General features: G+C 34.3%; 1 protein-coding gene across 1 annotated transcript in view; it reads right to left on the bottom strand.

Annotated features, from left to right (window-relative positions):
* UNC5D (unc-5 netrin receptor D) overlaps positions 1-27,966 on the bottom strand; it is a 385,851-nt gene that overhangs the window by 13,254 nt on the left and 344,631 nt on the right. Inside the window, exon 17 of the mRNA XM_031949254.1 lies at positions 19,635-19,813. Within this exon, the coding sequence (XP_031805114.1) occupies positions 19,635-19,813 (179 nt within the window). The remainder of the gene's footprint in view (positions 1-19,634; positions 19,814-27,966) is intronic.

The following is a 27,966-nucleotide window of genomic DNA, read 5'->3' as shown; positions in this document are numbered from 1 at the left end:
TGCAAGAAGTCTATTCCCATCCCACTCATTGCAGATCTTTACCTTTTGAGATTATCTCTAATTTATTCATATATATTTTGTTTGGTCATAGTTGTTAACACTGTTTCCCCAATTAGATTATGAGCTTCTTGAGGGCAAGCATTCTTTTGCCTTTGTTTGTTTTTCCAACACTTAGAACAGGGCCTAACACATGGGCAGGAACCATTTTATTCTTGCCGTCATATCTCCAACAACTAGCACTTTGCCTTGTATTCAATAGATACTTAAAAACATGACTCACTGATTATATCCTCATATAGCTTTAATAGTTTGCTCACTGATCATAGATACTCTAAATTGTTATGTGGGGATCTATAGTTGAAAATCTATGACAACCAATGTATGTTAAGTCAACCAGCATTTATTAAACTTTTACCATGTGCTAGACCCTGTACTAAGTGTTGGGAAAACAAAGGCAAAACATGTAAGTATATGTAAAATAAATACAAGGTCATTTTAGGGGCAACACATTAGCAATTTGGCGGGAATACCAGGATAGGCATGATATAAGATCATAAATCTAGAGCTGAGACACTTTTGACCTAATCAAGTTCCCCTCATTTTATAAATGAGAAAATTGGGGTCCTGATAATTAAGTCAGGTCAGCTAGGTGGTGCAGTGGATAGAGCACCAGTCCTAAAGTCAGAGGAGCTGAATTTAAATCTGGCCTCAGACACTTAACATTTTCTAGCTGTGTGACTCTGAGCAAGTCACTTAACCCCAATTGCCTCAGCAAGAAAAAAAAAAGAAATTTCACGATAAATTAAGTCACTTGACAAGAGCAATACAACTAGTTTGTGCTTGAGGTGACATCTGAATCCAAGTCTTCCTGGTTCAAAGTCAAGTACTATAGCTATTATATATACCACATTGTGTCATCAAGAAAAAGGTACTTGACCTGAGGTTTGAAGAAAGGTAGTGGTGATTTTAAAAGGCTGAGGTTGAGAAAGAATACATTTTATGTATGGAAGGAAAGAAGGAAGAAAGAAAAGAAGAAAAAATGAAAGGAGGGGAGAAAGGAGAAAGAAGGGAGAGAAGGAGAGAAAGATGAAAGAAAGGAAGAGAAGAAGGAAGGAAAGGAGAGAAATAAAGAAAAAAGGAAGGAAGGGAAGAAAAGGGGAAAGAAAGAAGGGAAGTAAGGAAACAAAGAATGAGGGAAGAGAAAAAGCAAGAAAGGAAAGAAGGAAAGAAACATTTAAGTACCTACTTTGTGCTAAGCACTCTACAAAAATCTTATTTGATCATTTGAGATGCTATTGTTACTTTCTCTCCATTTTACAGTTGAGGAAACTGATATTAAGTCACTTGCTTAAGGTCATACACTAACAAATATCTAAGACCAGATTTGAATTTTGATCTTCCTGACTCCATGTTCAGCACTAGACCTGTACCATGGGAGACTACTTATGTAGCTAGAAGATTAGAATTGTCCTTTCCTTCTGACACATGTGAAACCTCAGTCCCTGTGAGAGAGCCAAACATGGCAGATGTTTGAAAGTCATTGCTATTTTAGTAGTTCCTTGACTTATTTTGACACCTTCAGCCTTTGAAGTGAGAAAGAGTTCTGGCTATGAGTATGCTCCATATCTTCATGTATCATATAATTCGAGTCTCTTTCATTTTCTTCTGTTCCACTGAAGACTGAGACTACTGGATTCAAAAAGTAGCAAGAAACCCTTAAATAAGAAAGAATATAGATGTTGAGCACTGTAAGTGGCAATGAAGAGTCGGTAGGGTATCCTTTGGGATCTTAATTCCTTAAGAACTTAAAATAGAAGGCACCTATCAATGGAGCATTGGATAACCCTACTACTGTTTAGAAACCTAGGGAAGGCACGATAATAATAGCATGCCATCTGAATTCCTCCACAATCATCCTAAACTTAGTTGTGGTTGTAGGTGATGAATGCCCAAGAGACAGAAATACATAAGTCTGCTTTACAGCAGGAGTGTTATAATATGTTCAGCTGATCTCCTTTCCTTCTCCACCCCAGGCAACTATTAGCTTCATTCTTTGCATTTACAGAGGAACAAAGCATCATGATATGAAAAGCTAACTTGCTGCCTAGATTTAGTAGATGAAGTTGTAATGTCATGTCAGCCTTATGGTGCAAAAATATAGCAGACTCTTTGCTACTTGGCATCTTGTTAAGCAGAATTTCTCCACTTCTATTGTGTAATATTATTCAAAATGATTACCTGGAGGCACTTCAAGATGTTATGCTACCTTTCGCCTCAAAGAAAATGCATCTCATTTCCTACACTTTTAGTGATAAATGAATACAAATGCTTTTCAGGTCTTTGATAATTGGTAATTCCATTATTTATTTAGTTATTTTCCCAATAATCTTTTCATACTTAATAATGGCCTCTGTGGATATCAAACTGTGCACTCCCCACTTTTCATTTCCTTTAATAAGAGCTTTTCAAGAGAAGGGTGATTGCCAATCCTCATATCATATAATATTAGTTGAATATATGTTGAAGTTTTAGTCTTAAGAACACATTTAGTAGTGGGAGAGTAATAAGGAAATGATACTTGCCTTCAAATTTTTAAAGGGTTTCATGAATGAAGGATAAGACTTATCTACTTTACCCAAAAGGACAGAATTTGGACAAAATAGGAGGAAGTTATAAGAAGGCAGAGTTCAAATCAACAAAAAGGATCAATGTAATTGATTATATTGGATATTGGAAAGTGGTTTAAAAATAGTATGTTTGCCATGACTAATTTCTAGCATTTATGAATTTTAAAGCTTACATAGTACTTTATAAATATTATATAATTTTATTTTCACAACAATCCTGGAAGATAGGTACCATTATCATCCCTATTTTACATATGAGGAAATAGTTTAGGAAATGCTAAATTACTTGGCCAGGGCCACATAGTAAGCATGTATGCTCTACCCACTGCATCATCTAATTACCTCATAAAAGTTAACATTTACATAGATGCTTTAAGGTTTTCAAAGCACCATAAATGTTATTTTATTTTATAATCCCCTGGTGCTATTATTATCCACGTCCCCCATCTCTTTGTGTTTCTCTATCTCTATGTATATGTATCTATCTTATATATGTTCTAGAGTTTCAAATATCAAGAAATATTTAATCATGCCTCTTATTCCCACTATGTCTTCCCTTCTCTAGGAAAAGTATGTCTACTTCTTTTACTACTACTACTACTACTACTTCTACTACTATCTCTTTACAGTTGATCTGGGTATCAACTATACGAGGCAAGTATAATTTTATCCCCATTTTACATATGAGGAAACTGAGCCACAGAGAGGTCCAATCCCAAGGTCAAAAAGTTAGTATCTGAAATTACTGATTCCAAATCCCCTGAGTCCTATTGACATAAAACCAATCTTCCTTTAGCATACTTTTGAGTATGTTCACCATATTAGTTTCCAACCCATGGATGTGTTCCAACTTTCTAAAGCATGGTGCTCTGAACTAAATACCTTACTTTAGATATGATAGAATTTATTAGCCCCTTTATTGTTGATGCTGTGCTTTCATGAGCAAAACATATGATTATACTAGTTGGTCTAATTCTACCTTTATTAACAGCTAACAGGAGTTTTTCTTAAAAATGCATTTCTTCAGTAATGGCAGTTGTAAAAAGTAAAAACTAAACTAAGCTTCTTGTAACAAATAGAGAAATATCATTATAAGAACAGTACATAATCCTACTGTGTAGTACCAAATGGGGAATTGAAACACACTCATAATGGAATGTATTAATATCTCTGCTATCATCATAATTGTCTCATTTAATGAAAACCTCTTATGTGACCAAAATCAACTCTCCATATGGATCTTTAAATGCAAATAGAAGGAAAAAGTCATTTATACTCAACAGCAGCAATTGGAGACCCTATTTGAATTGGGCCCATTCATCGGGCATTCATTCCCAAACTGTAATTTCATTAGGTATCTAAGGAACATAAGCAGCCTTGAGGTATAGCTAATCAGTGCTTTTTAATTATTTTTTTCTGGAGAAAATAAGAATAGGAGCTATATCATCTTACTTGAATCTACTCTTGCCTATAGTTCTCTTGTGTCTTTCAGGGTATAAAAATGAAGGAAAATTGCACACATACACACATTGCAGAGGATACTAGAAAGAAAAAAAAAAACTATGAATGCTGAATATTTTGAGCCTTCATATGATACAGATGGTATAGGGCTCCTCCTCAATTTAGGTCTTTTTGCTCTGAATTTTAATAGTATTCTAGTATAGTTTTGGGTCAATGTGAGGACATATAGTCTAGCACTCAAACTTTAATATATATATATAAACTGAACTGTTGGATAAGTAGTTGTTTTTTTTTTTTTTTTTATCACAGGAGGTCTTTAAGAAGTGATTGAATGATTTATACTTTTGGTTGTTTTCCAAGGGAATATTAATAAGCACCAGTTGGTCCAGATGACTTCTGTAATTGCTTTCATTTCTGAGATTCTGAAGATTCATATAATTTGATGCTGGATGGGATATTCAAAGTTACCTAGACATGGAATCATTAGAGCTAGTTATTAGCCCTTAGAAGTCATATATTTTTAAAAAAAAACATTTTTATTGTTTTCCTTTTTTCTGGCTATACATGTACAATAATTTTTGAAATATACATTTATGAATCATGTTATGAGAAAAAGATAAGAACACAAGGAAAAAACATGAGAAAAAAAGAAACAGAAGCAAAAGGGAAAAAAAGTATACATGAAGTATGTTGATTTCATTTATTCTCCATAGTTCTCTTTCTGGATGCATATGGTATTTTCTATCCAAAGTTTATTGGGATTGCAGTGGATCACTGAATCACCGAGAAGAACTAAGTCTTTCATAGTGGATTATTGCCAAATCTTGCTGTTACTGAGTATATTGTATTCCTGCCTTTACTTATTTTGCTCAGCATCCTTTTGTGTAAAATTTGTGTAAATCCAAGCCTTTCTAAAAATCACCTTGCTCATCATTTTAAATACAACAATAATATTCCATTACTTTCATAGTTTATTGAGCAATTTCCCTGATTAGCATATATTTGTTTTCCAATTCGTTCTCACCACCAAAAATAGGTACTACATTTTTTTGCCCATATAGGTCCTTTCCCCTCCTTTATGATTTCCTTGAGCCACAGACCCAGTAGTAGCACTGCTGGATCAAAAGCTATACAGCCCTTTGCACATAGTTCCAAATTATTCTCCAGAATGGTTAGATCATTTCACAACTGCATCAAAAACACATGCATCCCAGTTTTCCCACATCTCCTCCAATATTTATCATTACCTTTTCTTGTTATTTTAAGCCAATCTGAGAAGTCTGAGGTGGTGCCTCAGAGTTGTTTTAATTTGCATTTCCCGAATCTATAATGATTTGGGACATTTTTTCATATGACTATAGATGGCTTTAATTTCATCATCTAAAATTTATTCATATTTTTTGACCATTTATTAAATGGAGAATGACTTGTATTCTTATAAATTTAACACAGTTCTTTATATATTTTAGAAATGAAATCTTTATCAGATCACTGGCTATAAAGCTTTTTTCCCAGCTTTGTACTTCTCTTTTAATCTTCTTTGTGTTGATTTTATTTTTGCAAATCTTTTTTAATTTAATGTAATCAAAGTTGTCCTTTCTGCATTTAAAAATGTCCTCTACTTCTTCTTTGGTTATAAATGCCTCCCTTCTCCAAAGAGCTGATATGTAAACTCTCCCTTGCTCTTCTAATTCGCTTGTGGCATCACCCTGTATGAACACATCATGTACCCATTTTGACCTTATTTTTGCATGGGATATGACTTGTAGGTCTATGTTGAGTTTCTTACATATTATTTTCCAGTTTTCCCAGCAAATTTTGTGAAATAGTGTGTTTTTAGCCCAGAAACTAGAGTTTGGGGGTTTGCCAAATACTAGATTACTATAGTAATTGATTATTGTGTCATGTGTCTCTAACCTATTCCACTGCTCCATCATTACATTTCTTAGCCAGTACCAAATGGTTTTGATGACTGCTACTTTTTTATGTACTTTTAGGTCTGGTACTGCTAAGCTACCATCCTTTGTATTTTTTTTAAATTAAGAAGTCACATATTTCAAATATGTGACTTTTTATAAGAAGGAAACAATATTTATTTTCTGAGATCATACAGATTAAATTCAGGGGTCCTCAAACTAACCCTGGATTAAGTGGTAAGGGAAAGATTCTAAACCACAATCTCTGTCTCCAAATGCAATGACTTTTCTCTCTCCAGACTCTTTGGGTACAAGGAAACTGAGGTTTAGCAAAGGATACTAATTTGTCCATCATAAGAAGCAAATCTAAGATTTGCTGAATCGTTTGATTATAGCAGAGATTCTTAAACTGGGGTTTCTGAAATTAGGTTATTTTGGAGAACTGTTTTTAATATCATTAGTTTTCTTTCTAATTTTGGATACTTTGTTTTATTCATTTAAAGATATTCTTTGACTTTGTCAGATTACTTGCTGTTTCAAAGGGGAGAGGAGAGATAAGGGAGAAAAAATGAAACTCAAAATCTTACAAAAATGAATGTTGAATACTACCTTTATGTATAATTAGAAAAATCAAATACTATTAAAATTGTAAAAAAGAGACTATTTGAGAAGGAGTCTTTAGGCTTAAAACATCATGTCACAAAGGTCTATAATAAAAAAAATAATGTGAAGAACCTCTATACTACAGCAAGTCTTCCTTTAATGATTCATTGATCTCATAAGATGAATAGATGTTGTTCCTTAGATACAGATTTTCACTCTAGTCCTAAAACAGGGTTACTTATAATATTAGGAATCCAGGAATTTAAGAAATATTCTACAGTGTCTTTATCTCACTGAGAACCCTTTATTTTCTTCATTTTTCAGTCCTGTCAGTTTTTCACACAATTGAGAGTCACAGGTCTGAGTTTAGAATACTCTCTTTTCATTCTGCTTTTCATTAGTCAATAGGAAGGGTAAAGGAAAGGCAGCAAGGACAGTCACTGTTTTGAAAAGTATACAATGGTTCTGAAATCTTCAAGATTTTTTTTCCATGATAATTTTATTTTATTTTTGAAGATAGGAAAACAACTTGTAAAATTATCAAGTATATAGTACTCCCTATGTGAAAATTCTCTCCACTGATTCACATTATCAACTCATCTGTAATTTATAATCTTGGAAACACTGGTGTGGTAAAGGGGGGGAACCAAAAGGTTAAACGATTTGCTCTACCCCTCGTCATGAAACTGATATATGTCAGAGGTAAGACTCCAGGGACAATATATGTACAGCTACATACTGATTAGGGCCAATAATGAGTTCTGTGAAGTGCTCTCATGTATTAGAATTCAACTATTCAAAATTATAATTATGTAAAATAGGATAATTGGTTCCAGAACAACAGAAAGATACAGCATGAATTCAAAGAATGTGACCACATCACAGGGACCAATCTATAAAGTATCTTGTAAAATTTAGATCATTTTATCAACATTAATATTAATCAATTAGTCAACAAAGCATTTAGTAAAGCTTTCTATGTGCCAGGACTGTTTTTTTATTTCTTACTCTAAGGTCTTTTCTCACTGTGCTATACCAAATTGTATCTTGTTCTAAATTGATCCGGTAGTTGCCATATTGTAATATAGACTCCCCAACATACTCCTACTTCAAAATGAGATTTTTTTAAAACAGAGAGACTATGAAAATGTTCATAGAACAAAGCCTATCAACAATAGGTTACAGTCATATTTTATACAAGTCATTTGAGGGAGAAAAAGGTAATTTATATTCGGACCAATTTAAGAAAAGCAAAAGGTTTCTAAGCTACCATTTAGTTCTTGACAGAGCTCTGAGACTTCTTTCTGTTTCATCAGATAATTTGGGTCCTCTTACATAACTCAAAATAGGGAGTGAAAAGATTGTCTTTTCTAATCAAGGAGTGAAAAGAAATCATCTGTCAAATCAAGCCCCATTTTTTTTTTGCATCAGGAAATTTCAGAGAAAGGTTTGGGGAGCTTGCTTAATTTTCCCATTTCCTTCCTAACCTGAGGAAATTCCTCACAAGGACAGAGTAGAACATAGAACTATTCACTCACACTCTGACTCAGGCCTGAATGTTATCTCTGTAAATCTTTTCACAATGGACAAATAATGAATAGTTAGAATTTACATAGCTCTATAGTTTAAAAAGCATTTCTTACTTGATCATCACAAAAATCCTGAGAAGTTGATACAATTATTATCTCCATTTTATAGATGAGCAAACTGAAACAGATGAATTGAAATTAACTTGCCAAAAGTCACACTAATGCTAAAATGAAACGAATAGAACTGGAACATTGTACAGAGTAATAGCAATATTGTAATGATGATCAACTGTGAAAGACTTGGCAATTCTGGACAATATAATCATCCTAGACAATTCTAAAAGACTCATGATGAAAAAAATGCTATCCAGAGAAAGAGCTTTAATTCTGAGTGCAAAATGAAACATACTCCCTCCACACATAGTTTTCTTTCTTTTTCCTGCTTTGTTTCTTGCAACATGGCTAATGTGAGAATATATGTTCCATGAATAATTGATACATAATTGAAAAATGAGGCCCTAATATAGCACACAGATTGGGGGAATCCAGAGTCAGGAAGAATTAGATTCAGATCCTGCCTCAAACATTTAAGGTGAACCTTGAAACATGTAAGTGAACCTTACAACAGTCTGTCAGTAAGTATTTATTAAATGGTTACTATTTAAATACTATTAAATTTTTTTTTATTTAATAGCCTTTTACAATTGCCAAACCTCTTGTTCCAATTTTTCACCTCTTACCCCCCACCCCCTCCCCTAGATGGCAGGATGACCAGTAGATGTTAAATACATTAAAATATAAATTAGATACACAATAAGTATACATGACCAAAACATTATTTTGCTGAAATACTATTAAATTAATACTAATTAAATACTATTAAATGGTTACTATGTGCCAAGCACCATGCTAAGATTTGAGGAAACAAAGAAACATCTGCTTGGGGAAGGATATCTGTCCTCTCAAAGATTTCACATGCTAATGAAGGAGAAAGATAAGGCTCTGCTCTCTATAAGACATTTGTACATGTGGTTGGATGGTAAACTTACAATGGAAAGAGCTAGCATCTGGGGTGGAAAGGGTGGGTGTGAAATACTTAGAAAGCCCTCCTTTAGAAGATAGCATTTGATCTGTGTCCTGAAGGAAGATAGGGAAGCTAAAATGTAAAGGGAGAGTAAACTGGAGGGATGGGGTGGGGGATAAACAATGTAAAAATAAGGAGATCAGGGATAGTATCTTCAAGGAATGCAAACAAACAAAAATATCTGTTTTATAGAGTGTATGAAGAGGAGTGAAATTTAAGATTAGAAATACAGGAAGGGACCAAACTGTGAAGAACTGTAAATGCCAATCAAAAGACTTACTTGACTCATTTGAGTTTGTTGAGGTGTGGAATATATGACATGGGTGTTCCAGTGCTTTTTTTTTGTTTGTTTTTTTGTTTTGGTTATACATATTCAATAATATTAAACATATTTTCACATTAGTCATGTTGTGAAAGAAGAATCAGAACAAAAAGGGAAAAAAGTGGAGAAAAAAAAAATGTGAAACTGCATTCAGACTCCATATTTATTTCTCTGGATATGGATAGCATTTTCCATCATGGGTTTTTTGGAATTGTTTTAGGTCATTGTATTGCTGAGAAGAGCTAGGGCTAACTATCACACAATACACCTATGCTTTAGGAAAAACACTTTGACAGGTGGACAAAAGACAGATTAGTGTGTGGAAACGTTTGAATCAAGGATACCGATTAGAAGATTATGGCAATAGTCTAGGTGAGAAGTAAGAAGTGTTGAGGGGTGGATTTAGAGTATGTGAGGGGAAAAAAGAGAATAAATATATGTTGTGAGAGCAAGAGAGAATTTTGTGAAGGCATTTAACCTCATTTGAACCTCATTTAATTCAGAGGAGAAGAAATTAGTGATGAACTGGAATCTGTGAATTTCTATATAATAATAAAGAACAGTGTATTCAGAACTATCCATTTTTTCTTTACTTCCTTGTAGGCAGGTGTTTTTTTTTTTCTCTGCAATGTACTTTTTTACTTTATTTTTTTTCTCCTTTTTCTTTTCCCTCAACTCCCCCAAGCAAGCTACAGTTAGAGATATGTGTGTGTATACACACAGAGAGAAGCACACATATGTATACTTACATGAATGCAGAGATATAAATATATGTGTACAAATATATGTACACAAACATCTAAAACAATATTAATATGACTGATATATAATTTAGATTTCTCTTTAGATTGAATTTTTTTAAAAACTTGGATTTTGTGTTAGATTAATTGCTATTATCCCTACTTTTTTCTCCCTAATACATTCTATTTCTTATTGTTGTAATTGTTTGTGTAAGAATTTGTGGATTTGAAAAATAATTTGATACTTAAGTCTGTAATACTACATATTCATAATAGAACCATATGCATGCATTAAAATGTTCCAATTAAACTGAACTAAGTACTTCACACTTCAGATACTACAACTTTCAACATACTTTTCCAAATGACTGTTTCAGTTCATATTGAGACACTCATCCAGTTCTAAAGATTTGGGCTGAATATAAGAGAAAAAGATAGTTTGGCAGCAAATCAGATGTCCTGAAAATTGCCTTATAAGGAGAAAAGAGGAGTACACAGGAAGAGGACCATCTTTTTATCAGGCACCAACAAGGATTTACCTATGGTATTTAAAAAGCACAGTCTTTATCACTATGGTACATAGAACTTGATTTAATAGTATACTTAATTTCCCTTCTCTAGAAATATGTTTCCTTGGGGTGAGTGGATATCCAGGTACCTCTAGGTACTGTCACCTCTATGACTTAATTAGTAATTTGTTCCAAGTCAAAATACTTTCCTTTTTCTTTCCTTTTTTTAAGTGCATGCGATTTTATAAGTCATTGCATGGTGCTTAAGACTTATTAGAATCAGGGGATTTTAGAACCAAAGTAATTCTCAGATTTGGTTGAGATTTCAGAAGTAGGAGACTCATACTCATAGAATCCAGAATTGCAATGAATCTCAGTAGTTATCTTATCTAGCCAGTGCAGGTAATCATTTCTATAATATTTCTGAGAAGTGTCATATTAATAGATCTCTAGTGATGTGGAGTTTTCTCCTTCCTAAGTTAGCCCATTCCATATTGAGATAGCTCTAATTTAAATGAAAAAGAAAAATTTACAATTCACTTCAGTCTATGTTACTCCCTAGCAGTTCTAGTTGTTGAGGTATTTGCATAGAATATAGGCATATGGGATGCATAGGGTTGAAAAATATTTTTCCCCCCTGGAAACTGAACTCTTTGTTCTTGGGTCTATCCTCTTTGAGCTAAACAGAATTAGGATTATTTTTTTTCTTCCAAAACCAGAATTCTGTACTATTCATTTTACTTACATGCTGGTCCAAGTACAATGTTCAGAAATGTACATAGTATGCCAGATGTGACCCGACTATTTCTAGTAAAGGTATGGGCTATTTGTATTATGGGTGAAGAAAACAAGTTCCAGAGAAGTCCAGAGAAGTTAACAGACTGTTCCACAACCGCATACTCCCCTTCCTCCACCCTTTACTTCTTACTCTGTGGCATCTTTGCCTTGGGTCTTCCTGTCTTGATAAGAAGGGACCTTCATTACATGAATTCTTGGCTCACTTGGCTTGAGATAGAAAACTTAATTAGGGTCTTGAGTTATTCTTTCCACAGGGAGTAATGTAGCTATGTAATGTCCCCTAAGCCTCAATTCTCCCCTAAGGCATCAGAAAGACTCAACCTTGCAATGACTTAGCCCCTCACTGAGTGCATTACTATGTTTTTTTGGAGTTATTATTAAATGATTATAATCTTTTCTAGCCTGTAGCTAGGAGAATAGCCAGGGACTCATTTGGTATAATCACAGCAAAACCAGACAAACAACAATAAAAATGTCTAGTCTCAGTGGTCACTAATGTACTGCCCTTAGTGCTCCATCTAAATAATGTAGAACTAAAAGATGCATGGAGACCATCCCTTTCTCTCTTTTTTTCTCCCTCTTTCTATCCTTTTCAACCAAAGGCAGTTTGTGCTGTAGCTGCTTTTAAATAAAAATTCAGTGACCTCTTAGTTTTCCAGGGGTTTATTTTTTTCAGACTCTCTTACTTTCCTCTTTTGTCTCTGCTCACCTCATTTTTAGCTATTTCTCTATCTAATTGCTATGTAGCTAGAGGCTGGGTAGGGGGAATAAAAGGAAATGATCCTGAAATGGATCATTTTTGCTCTTGATAAGGACTCTGGTGATAGATCTGGTGGAGAGGAGGTCATATAACTTTGCTATTACTGTGAATTTCACCTGTCCAAACTTTTTCTATTTCTCATCAGTATTAACATTCAAGAATTATCTGCATTGCATGCTACAAAGTTGACTAATAAGAAATTTCTCTGGAAGGCAGAACTTAAAGTTCTTCAAGCAGATATATCATAATGTAGTCCTGACTTTTGGCAAAATTCTGAAGTAGAACCAAATTTTTCTTCTAGCTTTCATTTTAGTTCCTTCTTCCCTCTTGTTTCCTACAGTCTCCACCACCATTATTATAAACCCTCCCCAAATTCAAGTACTTGCATTTATCCTCTGTCCTATTTATTTCTACAGACATTTACTCTTACTTCTGACTAATCTTCAGAAATGTGTTAAATGATAGGAATTTGCACTATAGCAAGTTATTTCTGAAGATGTTGCAGGTGTTTCAAAGATAGCAATCTGTAAGGGCATAATTACAGTCACTTTGATAGATCAGAGGAGTATATTATAGGAACAGAAATTTTATAACAGAAAAGGACATTAAAGGTCATATAATCCAACCCTCTCATTTTACAGATGGATAGACAGAGAGCCCCAGAAAGGTTAGGAAAGGAAGATTGGATTGCAGGTACAATCTAGAATTAGTATATCATCTTAAAGTCTGAAGGAACCCCAGAAGGCAATTAACCCAACCAATTCATAAACATTTTTAAAATATCCCTGACAGATGGTCATTTAGCCTCTGGTTGAGCTTTCTGAGGGACAATGAGCTAACATTTCTATAAGACTAGTTCATTATTAGGATATTTTTATATATATTGAACCAAACAATAATAATAAGAAGACATAATGAAAAATGTTTTGGGATTCATAGGATCTCTGAATTGGAAGACACTTAAACGCTCACAAACTCTTTTCCTTTGTCCCATTTTCAGAGTATGTGACAGCCCTTTACCTTGTCAAGGCTAACTCTTCTTTTCTCTTCTGGAAGCCTGGACTTACTATTCTCCATACATTTGTGCTCCCTCCCGGTTAGTGTTGGTAAATATTTAGCCTAGTCTAATCAAATGTAATGAGATAAAGTCATGTCTAACTGGCTTTCCAAAAAAAGAAAAGAAAAATTTACATTTAATGTACATTATTAATCTTTTCTCCATAACTTTCATAAGTCTAGATAATCAACAAAACAGACCCTAATTTATAGCATTTGAAAATTTTTGAGATACAGAAAATTTAACAATGGTATTTCACCAGCGCAGATGAGTAGTTTCAGCACACCCCTCCCTCTAGATACTACAACTACTGACTCTATATTAACATGCTCCTTCATTACTGACTAGAGATGTTATTAGGTGTCTCTCATTATTAAAAACATAAGTACACATATATTTAATGAGCTGATATATAAATAAGTGAATAAAGAAATAAATTTACAAATAATCAACTTGCCTTGATGAGACTATCCTCTCAAGTTAACATTTTATATTTTGTACTTTTCACTCTTATTCTTGAAGAAATAGCCTACATTTGCTGTTTCTAATTTCCCCAAGCCCTTATGGTCTGGCTTTTGATATCTATACTCTATTGAAACTATTCTCTCAAGGATCATTAATGATTTTTCAGCTGCAAAAAGTTGGGCATTTTTTCAGTTCTCAACCTGCTTGATCTTTTTATAGCTTTTAACACTCTTGTCTATCTCTTTTTTTTTTCTGAGATACACTCTCCTTCCCTGACTTCCAAGACATTGATCTTTCTTGATTCTCTTCCTACTTGCTCTTTCTTAGTCTCTTTCAATGTTCATTTTATCCTGCTTCCATCTTTGAGTCCCATAAGGCTCTCTTCTGGATCCTCTCTTCTTCTCTTCTGTCTCTGTCTTTTTCTCTGTTTCCCTCTCTTTTTTTTCTCTTCTCTCTGCCTCTGTCTCTTTGTTTCTCTGTTTGTCTTTCTGTGTCTCTGTCTCTTTTTCCCTGTCTCTTTCTGCATGTATATATGTGTATATGCACATATATACAAATACTCTTTATTTTTGTGATCTCTTAAACGCTTATGGATTATCATGTAGATTACTACCAAATATAAAAACATCTATATATCTGTACCTCTATATCTATGTCTGCTCAGCCCTATTTATCTCCTGTGTCCCTTAAATATGGCTATCTTTCCAAGTTCCCTATTTCCATGAGTGGAAACACCATTTTTCCAATCATCCCTATTAGAAACTTCAGTCATTTTGATTTCTTAATTCCTTTTTACCACTTAAATCTACAAAGCTTATTGACACTACCTCTCATCATCTCTATTTCTTTTTCTCCACTCAGAATACTGGACCCTGCATTTTAGTTTTCATGAACTTTCATTTCTAACTTTTTATTATTGTTGTTCAGCCATCTCTTTGTGAACTCATTTGGTGTTTTCTTAGCAAAGATACTGGAGAGATTTGCCATTTCCTTCTCAAGCTCATTTTATGGATAAGAAAAGGGAAGCAGACAGGGATACATGAACTTTCCTGAATCACACAGGTAGTAAGTATCAGATTATATTTGAACTCAGGAAGATGTCTTCCTGACTCCATTCCCAACACTCTATCCACAACATTGCCTAACTACCTTCTCTTTTTTTATAATCTCTTTAAAAATAATTTAAATCAGTCTTCATTTTGAATAAATTACAAATTCCTCAGTCTGGCATTTAAGTTTTCCATAACTTGGAAACCACCTGCCTTTTGAGATTTATTTCACATTTCTCCCCTTAGTTGAGAGATAGCAGAAAAGCAATTATCATAGGACCTTGAAGAAGCCCAGAAGATCTGGATTCAAGGCCTACCTTTGAAATAAACTGTTAGTGTAGCCCTGAACAAGTAATTTAATCTTTCACTATTCCATTCAATTCTTCATGACTCAGTCTTCTTGAGAGGGTGTCAACCTGCATTAGTAAATGTTGTTTCCTCACCAGAAAGGTTTCTCTATCAATGAAATCACAAACCAAGGCAGTATCCTTTTCCCCTTTATATATTGCATGTATATGTATATGGCATGTCCTGCCACATTAAACTTTATATTCCTCTCAGTGTATCTTCATGACTATAATACACTTCTTCATCTGCATGCTTCAAAAGCCTTATCTTACTTTGGCATTGGCCACAAACCCAATCAAAAGAAAAGAAAGAATCAATAATTTATTAAGTTCTACTAGGTGCTAGGTGCTGTGCTAAGAGCTTTACAAATATTCTCATTTGATCTTCACAACAACCTTGTGAAGTAGGTGCTGTATTATTCCTATTTTCCAACTGAAGCAAATATTTAAATGTTTTACCCAGTTCATATAACTAGTAAGTAGCTGAAGTCACATTTGAACTCAGATCTTCCCAGCGCCAGCCCCATATCTCTAACCCCTACACCAATTAGCTGTCATTACCTCTGGAAAGTCATCCGGGGTGCATTCAATTCAAAATGTTTCTTCTCTCCTTAGTTTTTCCTGCAGAATTTTTCCTGTTTTTTTTTTTCTCCTCTGCATTTTCCTCTAGATTTTTTCTCATCAATGCCTGACTTGCATTATGCCTTTCTGTACATATACATTTTCTTCTCACCCAGTAGGATTCAAATTCCTTGCAGGTAATAGACTGTCCTTTTATATCTTTGTATCCCCAGGGCCCAGATGCTGGTAAGATGTTTAGTAAAAGTTTATTAAATTAATTGATGGACCCTAAGGTCTTTTAATCCAATTTATCCATATTTTAATAAAAATAGCCATGATGCATGGTCATTTAGTACTGCTGAATGACCAGAAATATGGGTATAGAAGGGGAGGATTAGCTTTACATTAAATATATCACAATTTGGAATATATATATCCTTAATCCTAAATATTGGATTTTATTTGAACAAAATATTTTTTCTTTTCCTGTCTCATTATTTTTTGATACTTTTATATTTTCAATATTTTTTCTCACTTGACACTATATAGCACCTACTCTCAGACACTGTGTTTAGACTGATGCATTTATAATATTTGGGATCCTTTAGATCTACCACAATAAACTTTAGCCACCTTTCAACCATTCCTTCCTCCAACTTTTCCTCTCCTTCCCTTGGAACAATAATCAAATCAACACTGCCATTCCTAGAAAGGGTATGCTAATCATTGCTCTGTGACCCAATTAGCCATTGACCTTCTTTGTGATTTCCCAGATAAAATCACCCAAATCAAATCTTTCACTGAATAAGATGACAGGAAAAGATAATGATAAATGTTGGAGGGAATGTATGAAAACTAGGACATAAAATGCTGTTGGTGAACATAAAATGACTATAAAATGATTCAACTATTTTGGAGAGCAATCAATTTGGAACTATACTCAAAAAACGATAAAATTGAATACTCTTTGATCCAGCCATGTCTCTACTAGGTTTGTATCTCAATGAGATCATAAAAAAAGGAAAAGGACTGATGTGCAAAAATGTTTGTAGCAGCTCTTTTGTGGCAATGGAATGGCAAAGAACTGGAAATTGAGTGGATGCCCATTTGTTGGGGAATGGCTGAATAAGTTATGGTATATGAATGTAATGGAATATGACTGTTCTATTAAAGAAATGATGAGTAGGCTGATTTTAGAAAAGCCTAGAAAACATACATCAACTGAGTGAACAGAGCCAAGAAAACATTATACAGTAGAAGCAAGATCATGTGATGATCAATTGTGATGGATTTGGCTTTTCTCAACAATATGGTGATTCAAGGCAATTCCAATAGACTTGGGATGAAAAATACCAACTACATCCAAAGTAAGAACTATGAAGACTGAATATGGATCAAGGCATAGTCTTTTCACCTTTTTGTTTTGTTTTATTTTCTTTGTTTTTCTGTCTAGTGTTTTTTCCCTTTTGGTCTGATTTTTCTTGCACAATATGACAAATACTAAAATATGCTTAAAAGAATTGCACATATTTAATCTATATTGGATTGCTTGCTGTCTTTGGGAGGAGGAAGGGAAAGCAGAGAGAAAGAAAAATTTGGAATACAAAGTCTTACAAAAATGAATGTTGAAAACTGTCTTTACATGTATTTAAAAGAATAATATACTACTGAAAGTAAATATATATATTATACAATCTTTCTTCTCTGATCACTACTTCCCTAGATACATAACCTTTCCCCCTATCAGGGTATAAGCTTTCTGGTGGCAGAGATAGGCTTGCTAATTTTTTTTTGTATTTTTATTTCACAAATTCACAAAATAACAGTACCTGGCACATGGTAAGTGCTTAATAAATAAATTTTTCATTTGTTCTTTTAAAATATATTTTCCTCTTTTGGTTTGAATATCATTCCCTTTGTGTGTATGCTATCCTTAAATTGGAACATTCTTTCTTTTATTGTTTAGTCAGTGCTTCTTACTAAAGCTTGTTTTTCCTTTCTTTCATGTTCCTTTTGAAGAAAAGTAAAATAAAATCATTCTTTGCAAAATATGACTCTTCTTTCAAGACAAAACAATCAATGATTTGGAATTGTTTATAAAAATTCATTTTTAAAGATAGGATTCTGCTGGAAAACAAATATATAGCAAAGGAAGGAAGGAATATTTCTTCACAAGAGAAAAGTGAAATATTAGAGCAAGAGAAGAAAAAGATCAGTAAAGACAAATTTCTTTCATTCGGTTATTTTATTTTAGAGAGAATTTTGTACTTCAAATTCTTTTCTTAAAAAAACAAAAAACAAAACTCTTGGGGGCAGCTAGGTGGCACAGTGCATAGAGCACCAGCCCTTAAGTTGGGAGGACCTGAGTTCAAATGTGACCTCAGATATTTAACACTTCCTACCTGTAAGACCCCGGGCAAGTCATTTAACCCCAATTGCCTCAGCCAAAAAAAACCAAACAAACAAACAAACAAAAAAACCTCTCAAGTTTTTGGAAATTCACAGAATCATTAAAGGGTCTTCAAAAAGTCTCTTACATCACATCACCTATGCTTCACTGAGAATCTCCTCTCTTGTTAGCATTCCTAACAAGTGACAATTCAACTTTTGTTCAAATACCTACAATGATGGGGATCTTACAACCTCAATAAGCTGTCCATTCTACTTTCAAATAGCTTCTCTGATTTAAAATCCTTTCAAGGAGATATGCAAAACAGCAAACAAATATAATTTTACCAGATAATACATATACCACATTCATTCTGGATATCTTTACCACTGCTTTTTCACATATAAACTAAATAGTCTGTTAACAAATCCACCTCATTCATCTTTAACCATCATCTAGCAATAAAATTTTTCAATTTGTGGCTACTCCCTTATGCATGATTCCTATGAGCTTTTAACTTCTTAAATTCTCCCTTGCCTTAAACTTCATATTCGTTTTGTTGCCACATATCATTTTTTGTCTGAGTACTGCAATTCCCAGTTTGTCTCTTTACTGCTTACTATTTATAGGATATGTATGTGTGAGATAAGGAATATTTCCTGAAAGAGTTATCAGGGAAAGAGGGAAGAAGTAAATGTAGACACCTCGTATCTCTATCACTGCTCTGTGAGTGACTATCTCACTCATTCTAATTATGTGTCCCTGTGTTCTATTATATACATCCAGAAAATATCATGTTCATCACATAGTATACACAACTCAAACATCCTTATATACCTGATGGCAGAGTGTGAGTAAATATGGCAATGAGTAAACTGGCTAATGGAATCTAGACTACTAGAAGTTTCTCTTTGTGGTTCCAACACACATAAATTGAATAAAGAATAAAGAAATACAGAATAAAGAAAGATAGTAGTAGGAAAGCATATTAATGGTAACCACATTAAAATGTCTGCCAGAAGAATACATTAAGGTGGTGGTTGTTGTTTGGTCATTTAGGGTTAAGTCCAACTCTTCATGACCCCATTTTTTTTTTTTTTGGCAAAGAAACCATAGTTGTTCACCATTGCTTTCTCCAATTCATTTTACAGATTAAGAAACTGAGGCAAACAAGGTTAAGTGCCTTGCCTGGGATCATACAGCTGATAAGTGTCTAAGGCTAGATTTGAACTAGGAACAAGAGTCTTCCTGACTTCAAATCTGGCACACTATTCACTGTACCACTTAGTTACCCCTCCAGCAAGATAGTTGAATTTAGTAAGTGATAAATTTCCCAAATATCCCCTCTTCATTTACTTATGACTCTACATCTAAAAAATTTCAATCCCCTTGGTAATTATGTCCAAGAAACTGTTACCTGTTAATGCTGTTTTTCTGTGCTAACATCTGCCAGTCTTTGCCTTTGGCACTGGGAGTATCAAATGTTGCACATATCCTCTGTCTGATGGAGTAGGGGATTTTGAAGGCTTTGGGGCCAGTCTGTGCAGGGAACGTGTTGTCCTCTTGTGCAAAAAAAGTGATGGTTTCTCTTTCACTCTATAAATAAAAAAAGAAAATTGTGATCAGACCCAACTGTTAGCATCACAGTTTCATGAAAGTCAATTCACATGAGGAATTTTGCTTAACACACATTACTGTTTAATTGCATTGAATACATAGAAGGCAGTCCCTCTTCTTTAAAATAACAGTCTTATTTCACAACCCTGACAAATGCCTCCTAAAAATCTACATCTCCTGGCTGCATCTAGCTATCTTCAATCTAGAAGTTCTCTCTAGAAATTCTAATTGATTGGGATTACAAATTCATTAAGTACTAAAATAGCACCTTTTGGTGCTGTAACTGTATGTAGTTAGACACAGTCATGTTGTTCTGGTAATTTTAAAAATTAGTGATTATGGCAAATCTCACTGGTAATTTCACAATAATTTCTCTCTCATATTACAGAGAGTTATCTCAAAATGGTGACTCAAATAAATCCCATCACTTCTGGGATATGATGATATCTTTTGATGATGATCCCATTTCTTACAGAGGTCCATATGATTTATGTCCCTTTTGGGAGGGCTCAATATATGAAAGACCTTCCTAATAATTATAAATATTAAATGAGGGTTGATAAACTATATAATATCTCAAGTTCCTTATAGATGTAAAATGTTGATTCAATGAAATATTGGCAGTTAAGCGCTCAAGCTTTTCTTTTTATAGAGTGGGAAAGAATTGGATATGCATGGCATTTGTCATGTGTATGTGGCTCAGATATTTTGATTAAGTATTTCTTTAAATGTGTCAGAAAGGCATAAAAACGTACTTTTCTTATGGAACTTATATAAAAAAACCCTCTAAACCTTGACTGCAAAAGTTCTGCTGCTGGTAGAAGTTTGCCCCACCTCCACCCCTACTCCCAGGATGGTGTGATCCTGGGCACCTGGTGGAATTAATTAACAACAGTAGCAACCTAACAAAGTAGGCTGGTTTGCAGGTGAATGAATGACAATGAACAAGCATTTTAAAATGTATAAATATGGATTGTGAGAGCACAAAAAAAGAGAAAGTTTCTGACTTTTAATGGCAGTTTGATGGGTGGCCTTCCTTCCCTCTTTCACTTAGAAACTTTTCTATTTTAAATCAGTTCATTGCACAAGGATGGAGATGCCACCAGTCACTTTATATAACATTTATGATGTATTCCAAAAAGCATCTGGACCAGGTAATAAGAATCCTGTAGATACATCACATTTTCTGATTGTTTAAATTAAATATGCAGAGGGAAGAGTAGATTTCATGCCCTGCACATCTGAGATAAGCAGTTGCTACCTGGTTAGCTGAGGGAATTGTAAAGCAATGAGGAATTCCAAGTATTCAGTCTATTTTGTCAAATTATCCCCCTACTTCCATCACCTTTGGAGATGGGATAAGAAAACTTGCCACATGATTGAATCTGCTTGAAGGGAAAATTGTAACATGTAAAATTCCCATTTAAACTTCTTTCCCCAAAATATGATTCTACTGCAGTATTTTATTGAAGAACAAGGATGAAAGAAATTGCTTGGAGATGCCTCCTTTTTTTATACAGCCCAGATTTACCATCTATAGTACTAAGCATCACTGATAACTCTGAAAGGTATCACTCACCACTAGTCCTTGGTCAATTCAATTGGCTTTTCTAAGCCAGTAAGAGATTTATGTTTAAAGGACATCATCTGATAATGAAAGTTCTAAACTTGGCCTGATACTAATTTTACCAAATTTTTCTTCTTCTATCCATGAAATAATATTAAAGTAGGAAGGCAAGAGAGATGGTTTCCCTAGAAAATAGTTTCATTTGGCAGGATGGAAGGTGATGGTAGATGTGAGGTAGTCCATGAGGAACTAAATTCCCAAATTTACTTAGAGATAATAAAACATTGATATTTGTGTGTTCAAAGTAAAAATCAAACTCTGACTGACAAACCAAATTTTTTATTCTTCTTGTCTTGCTGTTGAATCTGTGGACCACAGAAGCTGGAGCAATAAATGAAACTTAGTATCAGAACTCTAAGCCAAGAAAGTTTAAGTTCTCATTTTGGAATAGGAAAAACAATGTCCAAAAGGACAAGATTAGATATTAGATATGGACTGTAGTCCAGCCTCTGAGACTTGTTTCTCTAGTGGAGCTCCAAGAAGCTATAGCATGAGCAGTGGCCATAACTGGGACGACCACGCTAGCACCCCAGACAACCCAGAATCAGCCAGAGCCAGGATAAGCAAAAGTCCTTAGTCTTTATTTTTGGTCTTTGGGATAGAAGTGAAGGGGATGGAAGAGAATCTCCACAACCACCTTCTTCCTCATCTACTGCTAAAGTGACTCTGGCTCATCTTACTCCACACCCTAGTCCCTCCTACAATCCTCTGTATACTGAGCCAGCACAGGATAGTGGGAAGGGCCATTCCCCAAGCACATGCCCATAGAATATTATACAATCGATAGTTAGCCTCAAGTGTTTGAACCGACCTCAGTGCAATAACTCAAGAGTTTCAGCCCTCTACACATAACCCCAGTAAGCCTCAACAGTCGGGACAAATCAGGTGGAGAGTAACTGACAGACTGCCAAACAATCAGTAAGTTAGGGAAGTGTCTATCTCAGACATGTGAAGACTTCCCCCAGCCAAATGGGCAGATGAAAACAATTTATTTTAATAGTCATGATTACTACACTGTGGAAAAACTCTTTGGCCTTGGTCGAGCATGGCAGATGCCAAGGTCAACCACTGCATCCTGGACCATCATTAATGACCTTGACTTTTGTCCTGTCACTGGACTTTGATAATTCAGGAAGAGGAAATGAGGCTGATGACTTTGTGCTACTTTACCTCACTCAAATCCAATTCATCTACAAGTCAGGACATTATTTGTGATGTCACTAGTCTTTTTGAAAATGAAGGACAAACAGCAATGACAAATGTGTTTTATCATAGAGAAGTCACTCCATCTTTCTAAATTTCAGTTTTCTCATCCATCATTCTCTCAACCATAGCATACTGTAAGGAAAGTGCTTTGTAAATATTTTTTTTTTATTTAATAGCCTTTAATTTACAGGATATATACATGGGTAACTTTACAGCATTAACAATTGCCAAACCTCTTGTTCCAATTTTTCACCTCTTACCCCCCCCACCCCCTCCCCTAAATGGCAGGATGACCAGTAGATGTTAAATATATTAAAATATAACTTAGATACACAATAAGTATACATGACCAAAACATTATTTTGCTGTACAAAAAGAATCAGACTCTGAATTATTGTACAATTAGCTTGTGAAGGAAATCAAAGATGCAGGTGTGCATAAATATAGGGACTGGGAATTCAATGTAATGGTTTTTAGTCATCTCCCAGACTTCTTTTTCTGGGTATGTGCTTTGTAAATATTAAAGAACTACAGAACTGTGAATCATCTTTGTATCTTTATCCTCATCAATATACTCATGTTACTGCTGGTATTGTTTGGAGAGCTTCAGAAACCTGGGGTCCACATTGTTCTTGCCCTATGGGGATTTGATTTCCCTATTAGGTAGAATAGCAAATGGTGCATCATGTGATATAACATTGCCTAAATCTGCATGATAAATTGCTTTTGACTTAGGATTCTGAAAAAGGAATGATGCCCTTTAAAAAGTTAATCTTTGAATGCCATCTCAACAACCAGAAAGAAAAAGTAGCAGATGAAGAGTCACACATAGAAGCTGTGTTCTGCTTTCTTCTCAGTCTAGGAGTTTATTTAATGATTCTAGGCTTTTTTTTGGCCTTTTTTGTTCAAATTATTTATTAAAGGTTTAGAGGAAATAATCCCCTAAGCTCTCTTGGTTTTGCTGAGGGATGAGGGAATGAGAGAAGCAGTTTTTATCTATGAACAAAGCATTTACCTACCATCAAATGATCAGGAAATAAATTGGACTATGAGAGACCATCTTATAGAGGTCCCTTCTTTCAGATAGGTCAATATCTAAATCTAGGAGAGTTGTTTGTTTTCTTACCAAAGATATATGGAAAGAGAACTTTCTAAGGATCATGTTTTATCCCACTATTATGAGTGAATGAAGCGCTAGGTATAAAAATAGAAAAACAAGGAGCTCACATTGTAATTGGAGAGACAACATGCCCCAATCTCTGCAATGTGGAAGGGATAACTCTGTGTGTGTGTGTGTGTGTGTGTGTGTGCATATACATATACATGTATGTGTGTGTAAATATATATATACTATATATATATATATATATACACACATTACACACAGACATATATATATAAATAACTGTGTATGTATAGATATAGTATACACACACACACACACAAAAACACACGGAGTTATCTTTTCCACATTGCAGAGGTTGGGCCACAGAACCCTCACAATGTGGGGAACTGACATAAATTTTATTGGCCTTGTCTTTGTATCAGAGAAGAAATCTGAACTTTCCTTTTTTTCTTTATGAGGTCTTTGCATGCACTTTATTGTAAATTTTGGGTTGATATATAATAGTATACATATATTTTATAAATTTATGAGTTTCTAAGGTTTATCTGCTGACACACAAAGACATGTTTGTAGTTTCCACAAAATTCCCCCAAAATTCTCATTAAATTTCTTATACTGACCCACAATACACCAAAATATTGATAGGGAAAGCCACAATGTAAAGAGGGACAACTGTAAGCAACAAGCTACATAGGAATGCAGTCTTTATTGTTATTTCACTGAATTATTATAAGGATGTTTATCTTTCTTTTCTGCCTTGCATGATCTACTCAGATACTTATGACTGTTTTGCTTTTGGATATCAAAACACTTTGTTTTGCACCTTCTCTAATACATTATCTATTATTCTGTATTGTTTGAATATGTGTCTTTTGTTTCTTTGCGCCCCCCCCCCATTCTAGATTGTAGGGCTTTTTTTTTTTTTTTAAACATAATTGCTTTGGAGTCAAAAGACCTGAATTTGACTCCTGGTTCTGACATTTAAATGTTACTCTGGTCAAATAATTTGTCTTTCTGGACCTATTTCCTTATCTATATGAGGAAGTTGTCCTAGAACTCTGAAATTCTTCCTAGTTCTACATCCTAGGTCAACTTTTCTTTCCCTCCGCATCTTACTATTTTTACTTACTATTTGTGTGACCTTGGGCAAGTGACATGTGATTCTAAATATGTTCTCCTTCAAAAGGAAGGAAGTTGGACTAAATGATCTCTAAAATATCTTCTATTTCTAAATCTAGTACCCCATGATGTTATGACAATGTTATACACAGCAGAAACTGAAGTTTTTACTTGCTTTAATTGTGCTTGTCTTGCTGATTTAACCTAAACTCCTGCTTTAGTTTCAACTTATTCTTTCTTATTTTGTTTTCTACAGACATACAAAATACTCCATACAGGAATTCTTCATACATATGAAGACAGAGTGTCTGTATTGCTAAGGAAAGGTGCCATCTTGCTAGCAAATGTAGCATTTGAAATGTGTATAAAGTACTATATGTCTATAAAGTATAAAGTAAAATAATGTAATGGACCAAGTCTCTCTACCTGATAGAAACATTGCAACACATTCTATCATTATATAAGGGATTTATGTCACCAAGCATTGATATCCTCCCTTCCTGAAAAAAAGAAATAAATACAGCTTCTAAAATGAAAAATTTTGTAGAAGAATAACACAAATCTGGCCAATATCTCTTTAAAACAACATACTAGCATTGATACATAGGGTTGTGGATTTTGATCTGAAAGGAACTTTTAAAGTTATCTAACTTTATTTTAGGAGATAAGGAAAATGAAATCCAAATCAATCAATCAATAAAATTTTGTTAAAAATTGTTTATATTCAGGCACTACTAACCTCTAGGGATGCAAAAAGAGGCAAAAGACCATTCCTACACAATCTGGTTAAGTGATCTGACTGAAGTTAAATGGTATAAGTTGTAGATTAGAATGCTGGGTCTGGAATCAGGAACATTCATCTTCATAAGTGTAAATCTGGACTCAGATACTAGCTATGTGACCCTAGGGGAGTCACTTCACCGTTTGCCTCAGTTTTCTCATCTGTAGAATTAGCTAGAAAAGAAAATGCAAACTACTTCCATATCTTTGCTAAGAAAACCTCACATGGGGTCACTTGACTGGAAAATGACTGAAAAGTTGTAAAATAAGAATTTGGATTCTGATCCTGCAACTCTAAATGCTCTATACTGCATTATGTCCCATAATTGTCTCTTAGATACAATAAGTTACACAAGATATTTCTGTGATGGAAACCTTTCAAACCACTGCCACAAATAAATTGGACATGGTTAGTGATTGAAGTTCAGCTGATGTTACAGGGGAAAAAAAAATCCATCATCCTATTTTTTCCTTCAAAATACAAGAGTTCAATAATGCTGAGAACCAACTGTATAAGATTTTAAAATCCTAACACCGTTTTCCTTAGCATTAATTTTCTGCAAAAGTTGAAGTTGCTACCTGCAAATCCAGGATGCCATTAGAAGCCCTCCACCTGAAATTCTTTTGTCAATCTCTTATTGATATTAAAGGTTATTTGCATTGGAGAGAACCAGCATTGTGCATTCTGGCTATTCTTCCTAACTTTACCATTTCATGATGTTTTTCACATTTTCTAAAATTTATATTGTACCTTAAAATTCAGTGAAATAGGATATCAATTAATAATCCATGACTGTTCAAGCAAAAAAAAATCATAATCCCCTGCTTATGACTCTAGCTGTACCACTGATTCCTCTTTTTCAAAAGGTGCCTAGTACTAATTGAATTTAATAAATTCAAATCTGGCAAATACATGCTTCTTGCAATGGCCATTAGTATGGAGAAGTGGTCCTTTGGGAAATGCTCTGGTATTAGTGGAACAACTATCTTAGCATTAAGGACTACCAGACAAGAGATGACAGATCAGTGAGTGAAACAGGAAAGTTACATGTCCTATTCAACTGATCTCCTCCCCACTGACTGTGGTAATTCATCTTTCAGAAAGATTGAATCCACTCTGAAACTCATTCCTCTTCAAAGTTTCCTGGTCCTGTTCCTCTTTTCAACTAATTAGAAAGAGTAGAGGGCAGACTTCAGAAAGCTCCTCTCAGATCCTCCATTTAAGGAGAGGGTCTAGTGCAGCAATTTCATCATCTCCCTTTCAGGATTTCATGTTCCTACCTACATACTTTCCTCTTCCCAGATCCCTTCCTCCTTTAGGCTTCTTTTAGCATGTTATCTTCCCCTGTTATGTTGTGATGTCTCTGGGGAGAGGGACTATCTTTTGTTCCTTGCTTAGAATAGTTCCTGGCATATAGTAGGTACTTAATAAATGGTTATTGAATATTGACTATTAACTATGTAGCTAGTAATTAAATAGAAGTATAGGTCTAAGGTAGTTATTATCTCATATATATATACATATAATACACACATTTACATCTATATATCTCTATGTCTATGTGTATACACACATATCTATATCTATTTTAGAATAATGTCACTCTGGAAGAATTGTCTCAATAAGAACTCACATTTTTATATCCTTATGAGCCTATGAAACAGATAACATGAACAATATTATTTTATTTATTTATTTATTTTTACAGATAACAAAACTGGAAATCTGAGAGAAAGGTGAAACTCATAGGCCCAGAGATTCATTGCTTCTAGTACCCAAAGTGACATTCAAACACACGTCTCTTATCTTTAAAAGTTCTACAAATAAAATACTTCACATATTTCCTTTAATGAATCTAAGAGAGATCCCATACTGGAGAAACATCAAAAGATCTGAGCTGGAGTCTTGCCTCCATTACTTAAGGCAGTTAAGTGCTAAACTTGGAATCAGGAAAATCTGGATTCAAATCCTGACTTACATTTTTACTTAGGACAAATAATATTTCTCAGCCTCGTATTCCTCATCTGTAAATGTGGATAATAACAGTACTTGCCCCAAAGGGTTGTTGAGAAGACCAAATGAGAAAACATACTTAAAGTGCTTTACAAGCTTCTACTAATATCTAAATGCTACTATTATTATTATTACCAATAAATAGCTGTGTTATTTTGGATAACTCCCTTAACATTTCAGCTTGTTTCCTTATTGGTCATGTGGCCATCTATAAATGAGTATTATATCCTACTTGCCCCAAAGGGTTGCCATAAGACTGA

This window comes from Sarcophilus harrisii, chromosome 2 (genome assembly GCF_902635505.1).
Source record: "Sarcophilus harrisii chromosome 2, mSarHar1.11, whole genome shotgun sequence".
In the NCBI taxonomy this organism is placed as follows: domain Eukaryota; kingdom Metazoa; phylum Chordata; class Mammalia; order Dasyuromorphia; family Dasyuridae; genus Sarcophilus; species Sarcophilus harrisii.
This window is presented reverse-complemented; position numbering and strand designations above follow the sequence as displayed.